Raw genomic sequence first — 20,480 nt, 5'->3', positions numbered from 1 at the left:
ATTGACATTATAGGTAGATCTCAACTATGAGAAAAAAAAAATCTGAAAATCACATTGTCTGATTTTTTAAAAATTTATTTGCAAATAATGGTAGACAATAAGTATTTGGTCAATAACAAGTTCATCTCAATACTTTATTATATATCCTTTGTTGGCAATGACAGAGGTCAAACGTTTTCTGTAAGTCTTCACAAGGTTGGCACACACCTTTGCTGGTATGTTGGCCCATTCCTCCATGCAGATCTCCTCTAGAGCAGTGATTTTTTGGGGCTGTCGGCGGGCAACACAGACTTTCAACTCCCTCCAAAGGTTTTCTATGGGGTTGAGATCTGGAGACTGGCTAGACCACTCCAGGACTTTGAAATGCTTCTTACGAAGCCACTCCTTTGTTGCCCTGGCAGTGTGCTTGGGATCATTGTCATGCTGAAAGACCCAGCCACGTTTCATCTTCAATGTCCTTGCTGATGGAAGGAGGTTTGCACTCAAAATCTCACAATACATGGCCCCATTCATTCTTTCATGTACACGGACCAGTCGTCCTAGTCCCTTTGCAGAGAAACAGCCCCAAAGCATGATGTTGCCACCCCCAAACGAGTTGTGTTTGTACCAAACAGTTCTACTTTGGTTTCATCTGACCATAAGACATTCTCCCAATACTCTCCCGGAACATCCAAATGCTCTCTAGGAAACTTCAGACGTGCTGGATATGTCCTGGCTTAAGCAGGGGAACACGTCGTGCACTGCAAGATCTGAGTCCCTGGCGGCATGGTGTATTACTGACAGTAGCCTTTGTAACGTTGGTCCTAGCTTTCTGCAGGTCATTCACTAGGTCTCCCCTGTGTGGTTCTTGTGATCATTTTGACCCCACAGGCTGAGATCTTGCATGGAGCCCCTGATCGAGGGAGATTAGCAGTGGTCTTGTAGGTCTCCCATTTTCTGATTATTGCTCCCACAGTAGATTTCTTCACACCAAGCTGCTTGCCTATTGCAGATTCAGTCTTCACAGCCTGGTGCAGGTCTACAATTTTGTTTCTGGTGTCCTTCGACAGCTCTTTGGTCTTCACCATAGTGGAGTTTGGAGTGTGACTGTTTGAGGTTGTGGGCAGGTGTCTTTTATACTGTTAACCAGTTCAAACAGGTGCCATTAATACAGGTAATGAGTGGAGGACAGAGAAGCCTCTTAAAGAAGAAGTTACAGGTCTGTGACAGCCAGAAATCTTGCTTGTTTGTAGGTGACCAAATACTTATTTTCCACCATTATTTGCAAATAAATTCTTTAAAAATCAGACGGGAATTTTTTTTTTCTCATTTTGTCTCTCATAGTTGAGGTCTACCTATGATGTCAATTACAGGCCTCTCTCATTCCCCCCCATTTGGAACATGAGGAGAGAAAATGCTGCTCTATTTCTATCTGTCCAGAGCTCTGGACCACTGCTAAACTACACCCCCTTCTGGGAGACATCCAGTTTTAGCAAATCAGATCACTCCTCCCTTCTGTTCTTTCCCACCTATAGGCAGAAGCTCAAACGGGAGCTGCCTACCATCAGGGTGGTTCATCACTGGTCAGACCAATCGCTGGTCAAACCAATCGCTGGTAAAACAACATTGACAGATATGCAGACTCAGTCACTAGGTTTCATACAAAAGTGCCTAGAGGATGTTGTGCCCATAAAGGCTGCATTTACCCTGATCAGAGGCAAGGGCTCATCTGTGAAGTTCCCACAGCTCTGAGCACACATAGGACTGCTTTTAGAGAAGGAATACGGAGAAGTATAAAATAGCCAGCTATGCTCTCCGTAAGACCATAAAGGCAGCCAAGCGTGAGTACAGAGCAAAAGAAGAAGCGCAGTTCAGCTCCACAAACACCAGAAGCATGTGGCAGGGGTTAAACACAATCACATACATTCAGGGGAGCTTTCATTCCATGATAAACACAAGTGCTGTGCTTCCAGATGAGCTAAACTGCTTTTATGTTCATTTCGAGGCAAACAATTCTGCGCCCCTGGAGAAAGCACCATCCAACGCCATCCAATGAGTCCCATCCACCCTCTCTATAGCTGATGTGTGCAGATCCTTCAACACTGCTTGCGCCAGTCAGCTAGACTAGCTAGAGTGCTCACTGGGGCTTGAATTTATTGAATTTGTCCATAAGTTCGATCCCTCGTCCCTGCACTAGTTACCAGTTGAATTTCCCCTTGATTATAAAATAATCCTTCTGACTTATATGTCACTAAAGAGTTTGGTCCCACAATATCTTGGAGAACCATACAAACCATACAATCCTTGACATATACTTCACTATACTAGACTTCCTCACTTTAGAAGAATCAATGCTGGGGGAAGAGTTTTTTCCTATAGTCAAGTCAAGTCAAATTTATTTGTATAGCTTTTTACAACAGTTGTCACAAACCAGCTTTACATAATTAGTAATTAGTAATAATTAGTAAAAAAGAAATAACATAAGAAGACATGAAGGATCCAAGACCCCCAGTGAGCAGCCAACCATGACAGTGGCAAAGAAAACCTCCTTCAGAGCTGGAGGAAGAAACCTTGGGAGGAACCAAGACTCACAAGGGGGACCCGACCCGTCCTCCTCTGATCAGAACTATTTATAAATTATTGATAAAATTTACTAAACCATCTAAACTGCTGAACTGCTCTGGTCATAATCATAATATATTAATCATGGTGTAGATAGTTAATAATGGTGATATTAATAGTGGCCAGTCCGTTTAGGTTTTAACATGGTCATTAGACAGGTAGCAGTGATGTGCCGGGAGGGTGTGCCGCTGGTCTGGTATGGGTGGTGGTGGGAGGGGGCCTGCTGGTCGGACTGGTAGGTGGCAGCTGGTCTAACGCAGGTAGAGCTCCCCAACTGGAATAAAATTCCTATTAGTGTTCGGGATTCATACTTAGTGTTAAAATCTAGAATGAATCTAAATCTTTTTTCTCAAGCTTTTGAATAATCCACTAATGCACTGTAGTGTTTTCCTTGCTGATGTAGCTTATATGCATACTAACAGGTTTGCACTGTACTGCTCTCTGTTCTCAGGGCCCTGATCAGTACTGTAGTCTCTCTAATCTATTAAGAGAGTCTCTCTAATCTCTAATTCTCCTCTTTTTTCCTCTCCCCTGTGCTGAGCTTTTTAAAATGGTTTTAAGATCTGAAATCATTTATCATCTGCTAAGGTGAACAGGACTAAAAGTGAGGCTGTTTTAGTGTGGGGATGGACTGGTGGGGGACCTACACTTCCTGGATTGTCATGAAGGAAGGGTGGGTTTATGTATTCAAATATAAACCTCTGAACAGCTGTTCATACCTAAGTATGTTGAGTGTGCAGTGTGCATCCTCCAGTCTGGCAGACAGCAGCTCCACTCCTGACTCTCCCATATGGTTGTAGGTCAGATCCAGTTCTATTAGGTAGAAGGGGTTTGAACGAAGAGCTGAGGCCAGCGAAGAACAGCCTTTCTCTGTGACCATACAACCAGATAAACTGCAGAGAGTGAAAATGTGAGTAAGAAACTGAGAAGGTCCAACTGAGAGATACATAAACACTAAACACTGATTAACAATATAATATATCTATGATAAAAACCTATATAATGTAAAAAGCAGTTTAAATGTAAAGCCTGTTGTTACCTTTTGCTTGATAAATAAAAAAAAACACATTTTTATGCATTGTGTCCCACATATTCCAGTTTCTTAATAAAGAAAAAGATAAACACTGAGTCATGATAATCACTTTTGTAAATAAAGCAGTGGTTGATGTGGGGCAGTCATTTTTGTGTTGAGTAATTTTGTTTACATTAACGTTACCCCTTATTCTGACATTATAGTTAATCTTTTATTGCCAGTATACAAAAAATACAGTGTTCATTATGCCTGCGTCTTGTAATGTTGTAAATCAATGTGACAATGTTGCACAAATGTATGATTTTAAGAAATAGTTTCTGTATACTAAAAGCAAAATTTGTCTTGGGATAAATCTGACAAGCCAAGGGTCTCCTTAAAAAGTATAGGAACTCTTCATTACAAAGACACATTATAATAATACTATAATTATAATAATGCCACTGAAAAGCAAGGTATGTAACTGGCTGCTAATTACTGCAATTATTAACTTCAGAAAATTCACTACAGTAAATTTAGTTTTCATGTTCCACCTGCAGAAGCATTTAACAAAATTTTCATTGTTATTTATTGTTAAAATTGTGTTTCTGAATCCTCATTTAGCAACTTTTTAGTTTGTATGTTTCAGATGGAGGCAGATAGTTAGAATATATAGTTAAAGTAAGTACTGCAAGTTATTTAATAAGGAAATTAACAAGTACTACAAAAGTCAGTGAACAAACACAAAAGTACTGCTGTGTTAGTACCCATTCAAAAGCAAGAGGAAGAACCAACATGGACATGCAGCTCACCCACTACTCAGGAGCAGATTATAATGAGTTAAAGGAGACTAAGCCTCTGATTGGATCACAGATGAGCTGTTAGGTCAGACTGGGTTCATTAAACACTATAAAACCAGTTTTAATTTCAGAATGTGTTGTGAGGTCAGAGTGAGTAATCATACATATCACTACACACTGAATGTTCAGTAGAGTCCAAAGCTTCTGATTAATGTGTTTATGAGGAAGAAAGACCTCATCAGAAATCTTTCTAGACAATCTAAAGACAACTGCAGACGTTAGAGAGTTGGTCTTTGTTCGGTTAGTGAACTCTGACCTTCACTAGAAACTTCATCTTGTATATTGATATAAAAACATCTTAGTAAAGCTCTGAATCTCACATCTTCACATTTATCATTTCAGAATGAGCTGACAGAAACACTGACCTGAGAATCTGCAGTTTACAGTGTGAACTCTTCAGTCCAGCAGAGAGCAGCTCCACTCCTGAATCCTGCAGGTCATTGTTACTGAGGTCCAGCTCTTTCAGGGAGAAGTTTTCCAGCATTAAAACTGATCCCAGAGCTTCACATGTCTTTACTCCAAGATTACACAATGCTAATCTGCAAATGGAGAAAAGCACAACAGATTTTACTTGAGAATACACTTGAGAATATTAACCAGGAAAGCAACCAGCAAAAATAAAGGAGTGGCTGTAGCCACATAATAACCCAAATCTAACATACTAGCCAGAAGCTAAACTGCTAGTCATGGAACATCAATACAGTCAGATAACATTCTTTATAACATGCTGTTATATATCTCCTCATTACTGTTACACTGGATAGGGAGAATGCATGAACTGTGGTTGAGCCTCTGACTAAGTTTCTTTTAGCTAACAGCTAACAGATGCCTGTGCTGTGGGGAAGAAGTGCCATCAAATGAGGCCAGTTGTGCTCTCGCAGACTCTGGCTGCTGATGGCAAGCTGCTTGACCTGGGATTCAAACGATCCTTGGATCATAGTGGCAGTGCCTTAGTCCGCTGGAACACTTTGAGCCATCCTTTAGTGTTGTTAACCAGATGGTATAACCAGAATTAGCGACTGATGCATTGAGTGGAAAAGTGGGAGGTTTTGCTCGCTGCTGCAAAAGCGCCAATGTTGCTACTAAAGTTCTGGTTGTTGCCGCTTAAGCTCTAATTTTGCTGCATAACCTTTAATGTTGCTGTTAAAGTGCAAATGTTACTACTAAGATTTCAGATGGTTGGATTGCAGTCTTATGTCTCTCACTTTCGTTTCACAGATATTAAACTTTCCATTGTCAAATGGTTTCTCCACCTGTTTCCCACTGCACTGGTACTTGAAATTTTAAACTGTGCAGCAGAGGGCATATCAAAGAAACATACACATTCAGTGTGATGAATAAGTATTTGCCCCCTCCAAATTTCCAAATAGTTTTGCATATGTCACACTTCTATTTTCATGTCATTATAATACATGATAAAGAAATGATTAAATGCCCACTCGTCAGTTTGTGAAATAAAGCTCAAGTCAAGTCAAGTCAGGTGGGTTTTTATTGTCATTTCAACTATATACAGAGTACACAGTGAAACGGAACAACGTTCCTCCAGGACCATGGTGCAACAGACACAGTCCATCACTCCAGAACCCAACTCAGCACAGTTGGGTTCTGCAGCAGAACAATAATCAGATGTACACAAGCAAGGCGACCTCTGAATGGTTTAAAGGAAACAAAAAGAAAGGGTTTGGATTGGTCAAAATCATGACATAAAACCCACCAATGTGGCTGAATTCTAGCAATTCTGTAAAGAACAGTGGATCAGAATTCATTCGCAGTGATGGACTCTGCACAACTTATCACAAATGTTTAATTGCTGTCGTTTTTGTCATGGGTGATACCAGTTATGAATAAATGTTCATCTTCAGTAAAAGCTGCAATGTGTGTTTACTCATGTTGCCTTTATCTGATATTAAAATTGGATGGATAATTTGAAATATTTAAATGTGACAAATATGAAAAAATAAGAAATTGGGAAAGGGACAAATACTTTTTCACAACACTGTATACATACATATACACACACACACTACCAGTGTTGAACTACAGTAAATAAACTAAACAAACTTAGACAAAGCATTGTATAATTATGAAACTAATTAAAAATCTAGACAACAGTAGGCTAGTTTGATACGGTTTGCTGCCATTGTATTGAATGTGCACAGTAGGTTGCTTTATTAAACTAATTTCTGTACTTTGTCTAATGTCCATTCACTATATAATGATATTCATGATATTATTCATGTTTCTTTAAATAAATGCATGATTGTGCTTCAGAACCTGTGTAGAAATTGGATTAAAGGTTTAATGTAATGCGTTGGTTTAAAATTTGAGAATTTATGAATCATGTGCCATGATGTAATGTCTTAAGGAATGTTAACTTCATGGTGCCATTGAAAATTTACTCTTTATATTTTTAGTATTATTTTATGATTATATTATGTATATGTATAATTGTATGGTTAATTTTTTTTGTAATTTCAAGGCATTTTATCAGTATTAGTAATTAAGTTTCATAAACTGCTTCTGTTACTGTTATTAAAATGCTGAATGCCAGTGCATAGAGTTTTGTTCCAGCTCAATCTTACTTACTCAAATTTACTGAATTGTAGTAGGTGACAATAACAGCTTAAAAAATAGCAAAACATTTTTACATGTGGTCTTTCTGTTTTAACATTCAGTGATTACATTTCCCGACACTGATTAATGTTAGCATTGGTTAAATTTGCATACATTAATATTATTCAGTTTTCAGGTAGACTTACCTGAGAATTTGCAGTTTACAGTGTGAACTCTTCAGTCCAGCAGAGAGCAGCTCCACTCCTGAATCCTGCAGGTCATTGTTACTGAGGTCCAGTTCGATCAGTGCTGAATCTGAGATAAGCACTGATACCAGTGTTCCACAGATTTCCATACTGAGGTTGCAGTGATTCAACCTGGACATTTAACATTTTAGTTACCTTTCAGAAACTCCAAAATTATATAATCCCTTAACCTGCAGGGCAACTCTTATTAAATGTAATATATTTACCTGTAGCTGTAACATGAAAGAAAAACCCACAATGACCACAGAAATAACTTGAATCTGACAAAAGTAATAATAAATAATAATTTTATGAAAATGAACAAATAAAAATCCGACATTGATTTTGAACCATGCTTCAGCAAAATTATTTTAAAAAGTAAACTCATTAAACAGGCCTGGACAAAAATGATGGTACCCCTGAAAATAATGTGACCAAAGGGACATGTTAAATCAAGGTGTGTACACTAATTAGCATCACACATTAACATCACAATCTTGTAATCAGTCAGTGGGCCTATATATAGGGCTACAGGTAGTCACTGTGCTGTTTGGTGACATGGTGTGTACCACACTCAACATGGATCAGAGGAAGTGCAGGAAAGAGTTGTCTCAGGAGATTATAAAGAAAATTATAGACAAGCATGTTAAAGGTAAAGGTTATAAGACCATCTCCAAGCAGCTTGATGTTCCTGTGGCTACAGTTGCACATATTGCACATATTCAGAAATTTAAGATTCATGGGACTGTACTCAACCTCCCTGGACGTGGCCGCAGAAGGAAAATTGATGACAAGTCAAATAGACGGATAATACAAATGGTAACAAAAACTTCTAAAGAGATTAAAGGTGAACTTCAAGCTCAAGGAACATCAGTATCAGTTCGTACCATCCGTCATTGTTTGAGCCAAAGTGGACTTCATGGAAGACAGCCAAGAAGGACACCATTGTTGAAGACAGATCATAAAAAAGCCAGACTGGAATTTGCCAAACTTCATGTTGACAAGCCCCAAAGCTTCTGGGAGAATGTCCTATGTACAGATAAGACAAATATGGAACGCTTTGCCAAGGCACATCAGCTCTATGTTCACAGACGGAAAAATGAAGCATATCAAGAAAAGAACACTGTCCCTACTGTGAAACATGGAGGAGGCTCTGTTATGTTCTGGGGCTGCTCTGCTGCATCTGGCACAGAGAGAGGCACAGAATATCACAAGACTACCAAGGGATTCTAGAGAGAAATGTGCTGCCCAGTGTCAGAAAGCTTGGTCTCAGTCGCAGGTCATGGGTCCAGCAGGATAATGACCCAAAACACAGCTAAAAACACCCAAGAATCGCTAAGAGGAAAACATTGGACTATTCTGTAGTGGCCTTCTATGAGCCCTGACCTAAATCTTTGGAAGGAGCTGAAACATTCCATCTGGAAAAGGCACCCTTCAAACCTGAGACTACTGGAGCAGTTTGCCCATGAGGAGCGGGCCAAAATACAGAAGTGCAGAAGTCTCATTGACAGTTACAGGAATTGTTTGATTGCAGTGATTGCCTCAAGAGGTTGTGCAGCAAAATATTAAGCTAAGGGTACCATCATTTCTGTCCAGGCCTGTTTAATGATTTTTTTTAAATTCTGTTGAAGCATGGTTGAAAAGCAATGTCTGACTTTCATTGGTTAATTTTCATAGCATTTTTATTTATTATTACTTTTTTCAGATTCAAGTTTCTGTGACCATTGTGGGTTTTTCTTTCATTAACTGAGGGGTACCAACAATTTTTATTTAACAAACTGCATGCTCACATTGTTTGTAGATTCAGCTCCACAATTATTGACACATTTAATAAAGGTGGTGTGACGAAATGTCTTTGTTTAATAGCACAATCACAACTCTTAAAAAAATCAAAGTTATGAAAGTCATCTGTCACAATTACTGCCACCACTAGATATTTTGAAAACATTAACAAAATATAATGTTAATTTTTTCAATTTTCATTTGCATTGCTTTATTGCAAATGAACAAACAATAAGTATCTGAACTAAAAAACTAATTGTAAGGTGTTACCTATATTTCACTTTAGGTTCACCTGAGTGAACATGTTGCAGTTATCCATTGCTTCCTGTTTCACACAGGTATAATTCCTATCATTCAATTTCTTGTAATTCATCAAAATGGGGAATAATAATTAATCTAGATTGGTTGGAGTTTGTGGAGGGCTGGTCAGTATTATAGGCATTTTAGAAAAAAAGCTGATGAAAAACTTTTAAATAAGCTGTGTGTGTTAAACTACATAAAAAGCTTAAAGGAATAATGATAAAATAATAATGATAAAAAATCTTGACTTTTATTGTGAAGACATCATTTGCAAAAAGTAATCCTAAAGAAAATGGTACTTGCAGTGCACGTCTTGTGTTTTTCACCACAGGCAGTAGTCTCTTCATTCCTTCTTCTGATGGTATGTATTCCTTCAGTTCAAACTTCTCTTGAGTATCCTCTGACATCAGCACCAAAAACATTAGAGCTGACCACTGTGAAGATGAGAGTTCCTGTGTTGAGAGATCTCCTAATATTAGGAATTCCTGAATTTCACTTGTGAGGGAGTTGTCTTTGAGCTCACTCAGGCAGTGGAAGAGACTGATGGTCTTTTCAGAGGATTTCATCTTTTTGATCTTACTCTTTATGTAGTCTACTGTGTCCTTTAGATTCTCTTCTTTAATTTTCATTTCTGGCTGTAGAGTCTTGAGAAGCCTCTGATTGGACTCCAGTGTGAGGCCGAGGAGGAAGCGGAGGAAAAGATCCAGGTGGCCATTTTCACTTTTCATGGCCTTATTCACTGCTATCTTGAGAAGATCATCCAGTGTATGTTTAAACCTCCATCTTATTTTCTCCAGCAGGGTCTGGAGGAGTGGATTACATTCATCACTGAATGTGAGGAACACAAATACAGCAGCGAGGAACTCCTGGAAACTCAAATGCACAAAGCTGAAGATCTTTTCATCCTTTTTAAAGATTTGTGTGCAGACTCCAGAGTACACTACAGCTTCTTTGAGCTCAATGCCACACTCCCTCAGATCTTTCTCATAGAATATGAGTTGGCCTTTCTGTAACTGAAGAAAGGCTAACTTTCCAAGTTTCAGTACACTCTCTGCTGGAAGTCTGCCTCTGTCTGATGATGGAACTGTACTGTCTTCGTTCTGGTCAGTGTTGTATTTCTCACTCTTTTGTCTTGTGTGAAACAGCAGGAAACGAGTGTACATTTCCGTGAGCGTTGTGGGAGCATTCTTCATGTCTTTATCATTCTTCAACATTTCCTGAAGCACAGAGACGGAGATCCAACAGAAGACTGGTATGTGGCACAATATATGAAGACTTCTCGCCGTCTTAATGTGTGAGATGATTCTGCTGGCTTGATCCTGGTCTCTGATTCTCTTTCTGAAATACTCCTCCTTCTGAACATCATTAAATCCACAGATTTCTGTAACACGTGTAAAGTATTTGCGTGGTATCTGATTGGCTGCTGCTGGTCGGGAAGTTATCCAGATGACAGCAGAGGGAAGTAGCACAGCTTTAATGAGGCTTATTAGTAGTTTATCAAGTGTGGTCTTTTCTTTTACATTAGATACCTTCTTTTGACTGAAGTTTAGTGGAATTTTGCTTTCATCCAGTCCATCCAGAATCAAAGCCACTGTGTACTTCCTGTTAAAAACCTCCATTACATCTGCACTGCAGAGTTCAGGGTGAAAATAGTGTAACAGTTCTGAGAGGCTCTGCTGCTCATCTCTAATCAAGTTCAGCTCCCGAAAAGGAAGGAACAGAATGAAATCTAAATCCTGGTTGCATCTGTCCTCAGCCCAGTCCAGAATAAACTTGTGTACAGAGGCTGTTTTCCCCACTCCAGCTATTCCCAATGTGAGTACTTTTGTGCCAAGCACATTTTGGTCAGACTGCACTTTGAAAATGTCAGTGAATTTGATTGACCTTTCTTCTGGTTTGGGAAAAAATGCCTCTATCTGTTTCACTTCATGCTGAGAGTTCACTCCTCCTGTGCAGCCCTCAATCACATACAGTTCTGTGAAAATGTCTTTCAAAGGCACATAATCTCCTTCCTGTGAAGTCCCCTCGTACAGGTTTGCAAATTTCTCCTTGAATTGCTTTTTCAGTATTATTCTGATATCATCTGTTGCAACGTAAGACAAAAAAGTGACATAAGAAAGGATTGTGTCAAAAGCAGGAAACGTTTCTGTGAATAAACTACTGAAAATGCATAGTAAAACAAACTCACTGGAAAAAATTAATTCAGAAAGTCTTTCTATACATAGGCCTCAGTGGCAATGCTAAGCTAATTCACATCTAATTCACATCCTATAAAACCTTTAGATTCAAATATAAACTTTTATTATAAATCACACTCACAAAAACAATGAAATTATTTTGAGTAAAAACTCTTGTAAAAGTATTTCATCTGTAATTATTTGTACTGGAGTACCAAAAGTAGAGTTTACTAGTATGAACCACGCCCATGAAGGTGGGAGGAAAATGGAGGGTTTAGAGCTGCAGAGGAGTTGGGACAGGGTTCATCTCCCAAAATGTAATTCTGTTATAACTATTTACTTTAAGCTATAATATTTTGTTAAGCCATTTCTATTAGAAATATCTTGTGAAGATGAAGATGGAACAAATGACAGCAGCCACACAGGTTCCCTTGTAAGTAATTGTTTGTCAAATGTACACGTGGACAAAATTGTTGGTACCCCTCGGTTAATGAAAGAAAAACCCACAATGGTCACAGAACTAACCTGAATCTGAAAAAAGTAATAATAAATAAAAAAGCTATGAAAATTAACCAGTGAAAGTCAGACATTGCTTTCCAACCATGCTTCAACAGAATTATTTTAAAAAATAAACTCATTAAACTGGCCTGGACAGAAATGATGGTACCCTTAACTTAATATTTTCTTGCACAACCTTTTGAGGCAATCACTGCAATCAAACAATTCCTGTAACTGTCAATGAGACTTCTGCACCTCTCAGCAGGTATTTTGGCCCACTCCTCATGAGCTCACTGCTCCAGTTGTCTCAGGTTTGAAGGGTGCCTTTTCCAGACGGCATGTTTCAGCTTGTTCCAAAGATGCTCAATAGGATTTACGTCAGGACTCATAGAAGGCCACTTCAGAATAGTCCAATGTTTTCCTCTTTGCCATTCTTGGGTGTTTTTAGCTGTGTGTTTTGGGTCATTTGGTCATCCTGTTGCAAGACCCATGACCTGTGACTGACACCAAGCTCTCTGACACTGGGCAGCATATTTATATATATAGATTCCCTTGATAATCTTGAGATTTCATTGTACCCTGCACAGATTCAAGACACCCTGTGCCAGATGCAGCAAAGCAGCCCCAGAACATAACAGAGCCTCCTCCATGTTTCACAGTAGGGACAGTGTTCTTTTCTTGATATGCTTCATTTTTCCTTCCATGAACATAGGGCTGATGTGCCTGGTCAAAAAGTTACATTTTTGTCTCATCTGTGCATAGGACATTCTCCCAGAAGCTTTAGGGCTTGTCAACATGTAGTTTGGTAAATTGCAGTCTGGCTTTTTTATGATTTGTTTTCAACAATGGTGTCCTCCTTGGTCATCTCCCATAAAGTCCACTTTGGCTCAAACAATGACGGATGGTGCGATCTGACCCTGATGTTCCTTGAGCTTGAAATTCACTTTTAATCTCTTTAGAAGTTTTGTTACCATTCATATTATCTGTCTATTTGATTTGTCATCAATTTGATTTGTCCAGGGAGGTTAAGTACAGTCCCATGGATCTTAAATTTTTGCAACTGTAGACAACTATTTTCTTCTCTTCCTCTGGTCCATGTTCAGTGTGGTTCACACCATGTCACCAAACAGCACAGTGACTACCTGTAGCCCTATATATAGGTCCACTGACTGATTACACGATTGTAGACACCTGTGATGCTAATTAGTGGACACACCTTGATTTAACATGTCCCTTTGGTCACATTATTTTCAGGGGTACCATCATTTTTGTCCAGGCCTGTTTAATGAGTTTACTTTTTGAAATAATTCTGTTGAAGCATGGTTCAAAATAAATGTTTTTCATTGGATTTTCATTTGTTCATTTTCATAGAATTTTTATTTATTATTACTTTTGTCAGATTCAAGTTATTTCTGTGACCATTGTGGGTTTTTCTTATATTAACCGAGGGGTACCTGTCACGCTCGTGTCGCCGCGCCCGCTCTGGGGTCGGTCATGTGCCGCGGTGCGCAGGATGTCATGAGGATTCACAGATTCTTTTATGTATATCGTTTATGGACTCATTAGTTCAAGGACTCTTATGTTGACACTTTGGTTTGTTTCTGTCTTGTGTTAGTTCACATTTAGTTAATGTGTTTCACCTGTGGCTGATGTATTTAAGGAGGGCTAGCGCCAGCAGTCAGTGCCGAAGATTAATCCCCAAAGGTTCTGTATACCGCTGTGTAACGTAGACGGTGTCCAGTGTTCTATCTGATGCACCGTGGTTCAGAGTGGGTCCGTTGGGGTTTTGCCGATAGCCTTGTAGCTTAGAGGCTACCCTCTTTAGCTTTGAAGAACGGGGTTAGCTACCGACCAGCTCAGACTATCAGCTCTCTGTAGTCTACTCATCGACAGGTTCACGAAGGGCTCGTTCAGGGGACTTAGCCTAGCTCCCATAGCCTCAGGTACGAAACTATATCACGGTCTTTGGTTTAAAGACAGGCTAAGTATTCCTGGTGCTCAGAGGAGTTAGGTCCAGTTCTGTCGTTCAGGTTCGGTAGCGGTTCCCTCAGCTCTAGAGTCACCTAAGTTCAGAAGTGCCTGACTAGCGCAGTTTTTGTGTTTTCCCTGTTTTTACCCAGGCACTGCCTGTTGGTTTTGGTTAGCATTATCTCTGGCTCAGACCTCTCTCTGGCTCGCTAGCCTAGCCCTCGTCTCACGTCAGCCTCAGGTGTACTCCTTTGTTTTGCCCTGTTCCGTTGTCACTGTTCTTGTTTCGTTTCAGGTTATCCCTGGTTAACTGCTTTTGCTGCTTAGTTTCTGTTTTGCCCGGTTTCATTTTATACAATAAACTCTCTCACTTTGGTCCATCCCCTGCAAGTGTTCACCCTCTTTGTGTCAGTCCTAATGGATCATGACAATACCAACAATTTTGTCCATGTGTGTATATAATACAGTTTTATAAGAATTAGAATAATTTTAGATTTAATACTAAAGTAACAGTATAAAGTATAGATAGAATACTTGTGAATACTTGTACTCTAGTAAACATTTTACTACAACAAATGTTGTAGTAGACATTTTACTACTTTACCACATCTACTCAAGAACAAACATTGTTTTTTGTCCACCCCTGCATCTACAACTTTCTGAAGGCTTTAGAGAGCTCTTTGGGTCTGGCCAAGGGGACCTATGATCTACACCTATAGCTTATTAATGAAAAGGTTTACTGGTCCAATTGTATTTTTCACATTTCCACCTCCAGCCTGAGACTTTGATACAGGAACATAAAAAAGGATAGAGAGACCAGAAGTGGGTGAGAGTTGTCAGGTCAACACATGCACTCTTTGCTTTGATTACCAGTCTCCTTTATCAGGAAACTTGTTTGGTTGTTTCTTGTGCTGGAGTACCTTTTTATGTCTAAAACAATTGAGTTTATTATGAAATTTCTGAAGGTCCTATCATATTTGATGTAGCTGTTAAAATGCTATGCAAACCCCCTGCTTTGTTTATTTAAATCTTCCACTGTTGATCTGCTCATAATTGATAATGTGTTTATACTACCCATCTGTTTGCTGTTGGTCTTAGGAGATCTACACCACCTTCAATTCACACCACTGGACTTTCTACTACAGAATTCAAATGAGACTCTCTGGACAACAGCTTTTACCTTCCATCCAAATGATTCCCATTCCCTGGTCCTTCCACACCACCTAGGGTTTTCCCATTCCTCAAGCATCCACCAGATCATTGTTCAAAACTGGGGAGACTGTTCCTCATTTAGAAACCGGACTCAAAATACCTTTTTCTGACGCTAAGGCTTTATCACTAAGGATACCAGATGGAGGGAGTGACTTAAGAGAGGAATCTGGAGAGACAATGAAGAGATGTGCAGCTTAAGAAGCAGTAAGAACTGTACAGCATGATCATCTGATGGACAGTGTTTTTGCAATGCACACCAAATCAGGCCCGAGTGACACAGAAATCCATTATTTTTTTCTAGTATGTCTAAAGACAAAAGGAGGCAAAAGAAATGTAGTGAATGTAGCAGGAACAGGTTCCCATGACAAACAGAAACTACAGCAGCTTTTAATCAACTGGCCATTGGTCTGCATCACAAGTCTGGGAAATACCACTGCCATGACTCACTGTATTGCCACTGTGGGTAAGTTACCTTTACATCAGCATTCCTACAGGATCTCAGTCAACAAACAGGAGCTTATTAAGAAAGATCAAAGCCATGCTGGGAAAAGGCATTATAAGACCCTCAACATCTTCCACCACCACCCTAGTGGTGTTAGTGCCCAAAAAGGAGACATTAGATGTTGACTACCAGAGGCTTAACACACAGACCCGTCTAGATGGCTCGCCTTTGCCTCAAGTTCAGGCCATTCTGGATGCCCTTCATCGAGCCACAGTGTTCAGCACCTTAGATTTGACACTGGCAGTCGGCTTGCAGGGATTTTATTTTACATTCTGGTATAAGAAGAGAAGGTGCAACGTTATTCCAGACACCCTGTGCTGTCCTACAGTTATAGCCACCTGTCAAGGCAAAGCCTCCAATCAGTTATCATTTTCTGTTGACTGGATGTTAGCCAATGTGCCAAAATCTGGAGGGATGTTTAGAACTACTGCAAGGAAAATGAAACCTGCCAGGAGTACAAGCCATTTCTGAACTAGTTGGCTTCATGCAATCAACACCAGTTGTCGAGCCAGTGTATATGTTAGGCAGTGACATAATGGGCCCTTAGCCAAATTGCCCTCCGCAAAAAATCTGCTGGTGATCGTTGATTACTGTGATAACTGTTTATACTACGGACAGCCAGGGCCCCACAAAAAGCAAACATTCTGGTTAAAGACTTTCACTTGTTGGGGCACTCCAGCTTACTTGGTGTCTTGGTGGCTACACTCAGTCCATCACAAGCAGCATGTGGTACAAAAGCTAACTACAGCATATCACCCCCAGCCCAACCTCATGGAGGGAACAGACATTTACATGCCATGATGGCATCCTTTGTGCAAGGCACACAATGGTTGTAGGATCAGTGGCTGGCTGACCATTGCTTTGCCACTGATTCAGAGTGGCATAAGAGGACTGGGTTCACATCAGCAGAAATAGCTATAGGACAAAAGTTGAAAAGCCCCCTGGAAAGGTTTATGGGCCAGTCAACCACCTCCTGATCCTGATGCCTACAAGGTGATACAATAGCAACAAGAGCAAAAAAATGGAAAGGCCCTGCTCAAAAAGTCATGGTGGTAGGTCAATTATTATAGGTTAATTATCAAGTCACATACATTAAACAACCTAACCACATCAACACTTTTCATGTTAAACATCTTAAGCCTTATTATGGCTCCACTATATAACTGCCTACCTAGGAGCCACACAGAAAGTTCAGGATAATAAAGTTAACATGCACCTACTGGGCTATAGATAACAGTGTATGCAGTATAATTAAGTTTTTAAGTCGTTTCTAAATCAGAAATAGTCTCACCAGTTTTGAACAATGGTAGGGTGGATGCTTCAGGAATATAAGAAATTTTAGGTGGTGTGAAGGATCTGGTAAAAAGGATAATTCAAATGGAAATAAATGCAATTGTCCAGAGAGTCTCTTTATATGTAACGGAATGTCTAGTGGTGTGAACTGAAAGTAGTGTGAACCCTTACACCAAAAGCAAAGATGTGGAATAATATCTCCTTCCAATAACACATTATCAATTATGAGCATAACAGTGGAAGATTTAAATAAAGCAAGGAGTTAGCATAGCATGCAAACAGCTATATTGAACACTACAGAACCCAATGCAATTCATAATAAACTCAAAATTGGTTTAGATATACAAAAACAGTACTCACACCAGCATAAGAAACAGAAGTTTCCTGATAAAGGAGACAGATAATCAAAGCAGAGAGTCGACCAACAACTCTCATCCCCTTTCCGTCTCAATACCCTTTTACTTCGGTTCCTGCCTCAAAGTCTCAGCGTCCACTTGAGGCTGGAAGTGGAAATGTGAACAATATCATTGCACCTGTATTCACCATAAAACATGTGACCATGATGGTTACAGTGTGTTAAAATATAGTAAGCTTATAATAAATAAACTATTAATATATTTATATTCATCATAAATCCTAAAAGGCTGAGCTACAACGTTAAATTTAAACACCATGACTTTCATAATACAGATCCATAGCAAGATGCACTTTTTTTTAGCATTTTGTGTCTAATGTAGTTTGCAAAATAGGTATCTTGCCAACTGAATTACACACAAAACGCAAAGAAAAGTGCATATTGTTATGGATCTGTATTATGAAAGTAATGGTGTTTAAAATTAACACAATATTCATGCTCATATTGTAATACAGGATGGAAATGATAATGTGACTACCTGCATTACATGTAGTGGGCCAAGCTGCTGCACTGTTACCAATAACCTCTTCTCTTCCGACTTCACCTGAGAGAGTGGACAGCACTACAGTATGAGGAATATGAAAAACACAATAACCTGGCTAAATTATTATTATTGTACCAGGAGCTTTCAAACATTTGTCATTAGCATCTACTGATTCTGATCATGAGCTGAATTATAAACAGAAAAAACAGCATTCATTGTTTCATGTTTTCATCATCAGAGCTGTAGTCATAATTCTTTACACCCTTCAGAATCAAAGACTGAGACAGCAGTTTCTGCAGGGTCTTGGTGAGTGACAATTCCAAATTTGAGAAGGTAAAGAAAAAAAATTACATAACTGATCTGCAACTCTAGAGTTAGCCTACTGACCTAAACAGTAAAACAAGACAAACAAGATCCTTTATGCAGTGTAAGACCCATAAACCAAAGGAACTTCAATGTTATTCACTTCACCTGGTAATGGTTTTAATGTTGGCTGATCAGTGTTTGTTCATGTTTGACTTATGACTTATTACTTTGAAATTAGTTAAGAATTAGCTACACTTGTTACAGTACACTGTAGTATACTACAGTAGTCTTTTAACGTTTCATATATTTTGGGTCTTTATAAAAAAAAGATTTATTTACAACAGCTGATAAGGAAGAAATACATTTGCAAAATATCATAGTTAATAGATATTAAATCAGACTGATCTTACTGGAAAATGTAAGAACAATTTAACCTCAGTGTGCTATGTTAATAAACAAAGACAACAAAAATATTTTTTGGGCTCTATGTACTTCTCACAGTCACTGTCTGATCAAGATAAGAAACAGATTTATTTTTTGTCAGAAGTTGTTTCAGTTACCTCCATGCTTAGACTGAGCTCCAATGTTAATATGAACTGATCCATGAATCACATTTCCATGTAGAACAGGTGCATTGACAGTTGCTCCAGTCTGAGCTGTGGTTGTCTGGACAAGTTCACTCTGAGCTCTGGTGGTCTGGGCAGGACTGGTTTGATCTGTATTGACATGAGAGCATGAGGGTGTTACATTTACTTCACATTTAGAATTCAGAACCAAAGGTTCTCTGTCATTTAGTCTTTTTACTTTTTAGACGTAACGGGTGACGGAGGACATGGGATAAGTGCTAGAGGCTCTGTTTCATTTGAAACATTTTATCTAATAAAATATTTGTGATGTTTATTTATGAATATGTCAAATAAAACTTGAATAACCACCCCTGATGCAAAGCTGGACGTCCCATGGCCAGAAAGCAAAAAAGGAGGAAAAATGGGGGAAAGAAGCATCTGCTACCTCACCTTTTGTATCTGGTATATCCTTCAACACCTGTGGATTGCTTAGCATCTTGTATAACTACACCTGCAGAAATGGAGAGTAGATTCAGGTTTATTGGTGGTAGCTGCAAAAGTGCAGATATTCCTGAATGTTTGAGGGAGGACAGTGCACATGTTTCTGTATGTGAATGTAACTAGTAACATCTACAAAACATAATTTCTGGGAATTTCTGGTGGTCTGTGACAATCTGATTGTGGACGTTCAAGTATTTGACCATTACTCAGCTGTACATTGTTTCATGCCATCTTATGCATTTCAGACTAGCAGACCAAATGAAGAAGTTCGGAATAACTCTCTAAACTCTTTGATAGCAGCTTGCCTTCAGGTTCACTTCAGTATAGCATATTCAGTTAACAATTTTTCCTGTTAGATCTTACACTTTTATTTGTTTTTACATTTCTGCAAACACATTTAACCAAGCAGTTAACTGTATACAAAAGTTACATCTAGGTGAACAATGAGTCATTACATCCTATTCCTACTTATTGGTTTTCAGTAGCCTAATAAACAAGTCTACATTCTACAACCAGCACTGCTCCAGCAGACCACATACACACACACTTAAACTACACTGTTCAGGGAACAGAGGTAACCCCCCATGTGCAATTATCTGTAAATAATATATACACATTTTATTATTATATTATTTATACTGTGTATATATTGGTAATTTATCTATATTTTGCATCTGAATGTTTTGCTATCCCTTTGCTGCTGTGGCACTGTGGATTTCCCCACTGTGGGACTAACATTATTATTATTATATGATTATTATTATCCTACCACTTCTAGATCTAACAACATCATCTATGCAGCTTTGTTTTGTTGGACCATAATATTTACACAGTATGATCCATAGACAGTTCTGCAGATCTACACATCTGGAAGCACTTTTCCAGCATCAGAGCTGACTGTGCTCTGAATTCCGCAAACAGTTCTGTCCCTTTTTACCGAGTCTCTGATCTCTCCGAAGTTGCATGTGGCTGCCAGCATTCTCAAGCCTGTTATATACGTGTCGACATTTCCACCCACACTCTGGTTTCTGGAGAGAACACGGATCTCTCTACAGTCTCTCACGGCTTTGGGTACGTCTCACAAAGTTGTGTTCCTGTCTCTCCCACGAGATACTTACAGACTTTTACCTTCGTTTTCTCATCTGTGGTGTCTAGTGCTACGTCAGCATACAGAGTTCCTCTTTCCACGACTTCCACGCTTTGAACGA

At 39.1% G+C, this 20,480-nt stretch overlaps 1 protein-coding gene across 1 annotated transcript in view; it reads right to left on the bottom strand.

The window, feature by feature from the left end:
• The window catches only part of LOC140559660 (NACHT, LRR and PYD domains-containing protein 3-like), a 21,651-nt gene extending 1,171 nt beyond the window's left edge, over positions 1 to 20,480 (bottom strand). The window contains 8 exon segments of the mRNA XM_072683247.1: positions 3,321 to 3,494; positions 4,836 to 5,009; positions 7,230 to 7,400; positions 9,654 to 11,433; positions 17,894 to 17,977; positions 18,766 to 18,921; positions 19,222 to 19,282; positions 20,391 to 20,480. Of these exon segments, the coding sequence (XP_072539348.1) occupies positions 3,321 to 3,494; positions 4,836 to 5,009; positions 7,230 to 7,400; positions 9,654 to 11,433; positions 17,894 to 17,977; positions 18,766 to 18,921; positions 19,222 to 19,267 (2,585 nt within the window). The 5' untranslated portion in view covers positions 19,268 to 19,282; positions 20,391 to 20,480.

This window comes from Salminus brasiliensis, chromosome 1, assembly GCF_030463535.1.
Source record: "Salminus brasiliensis chromosome 1, fSalBra1.hap2, whole genome shotgun sequence".
NCBI lineage: Eukaryota > Metazoa > Chordata > Actinopteri > Characiformes > Bryconidae > Salminus > Salminus brasiliensis.
The sequence above is the reverse complement of the archived record's forward strand: the minus strand, read 5'-3'. Positions and strand labels throughout refer to the sequence as shown.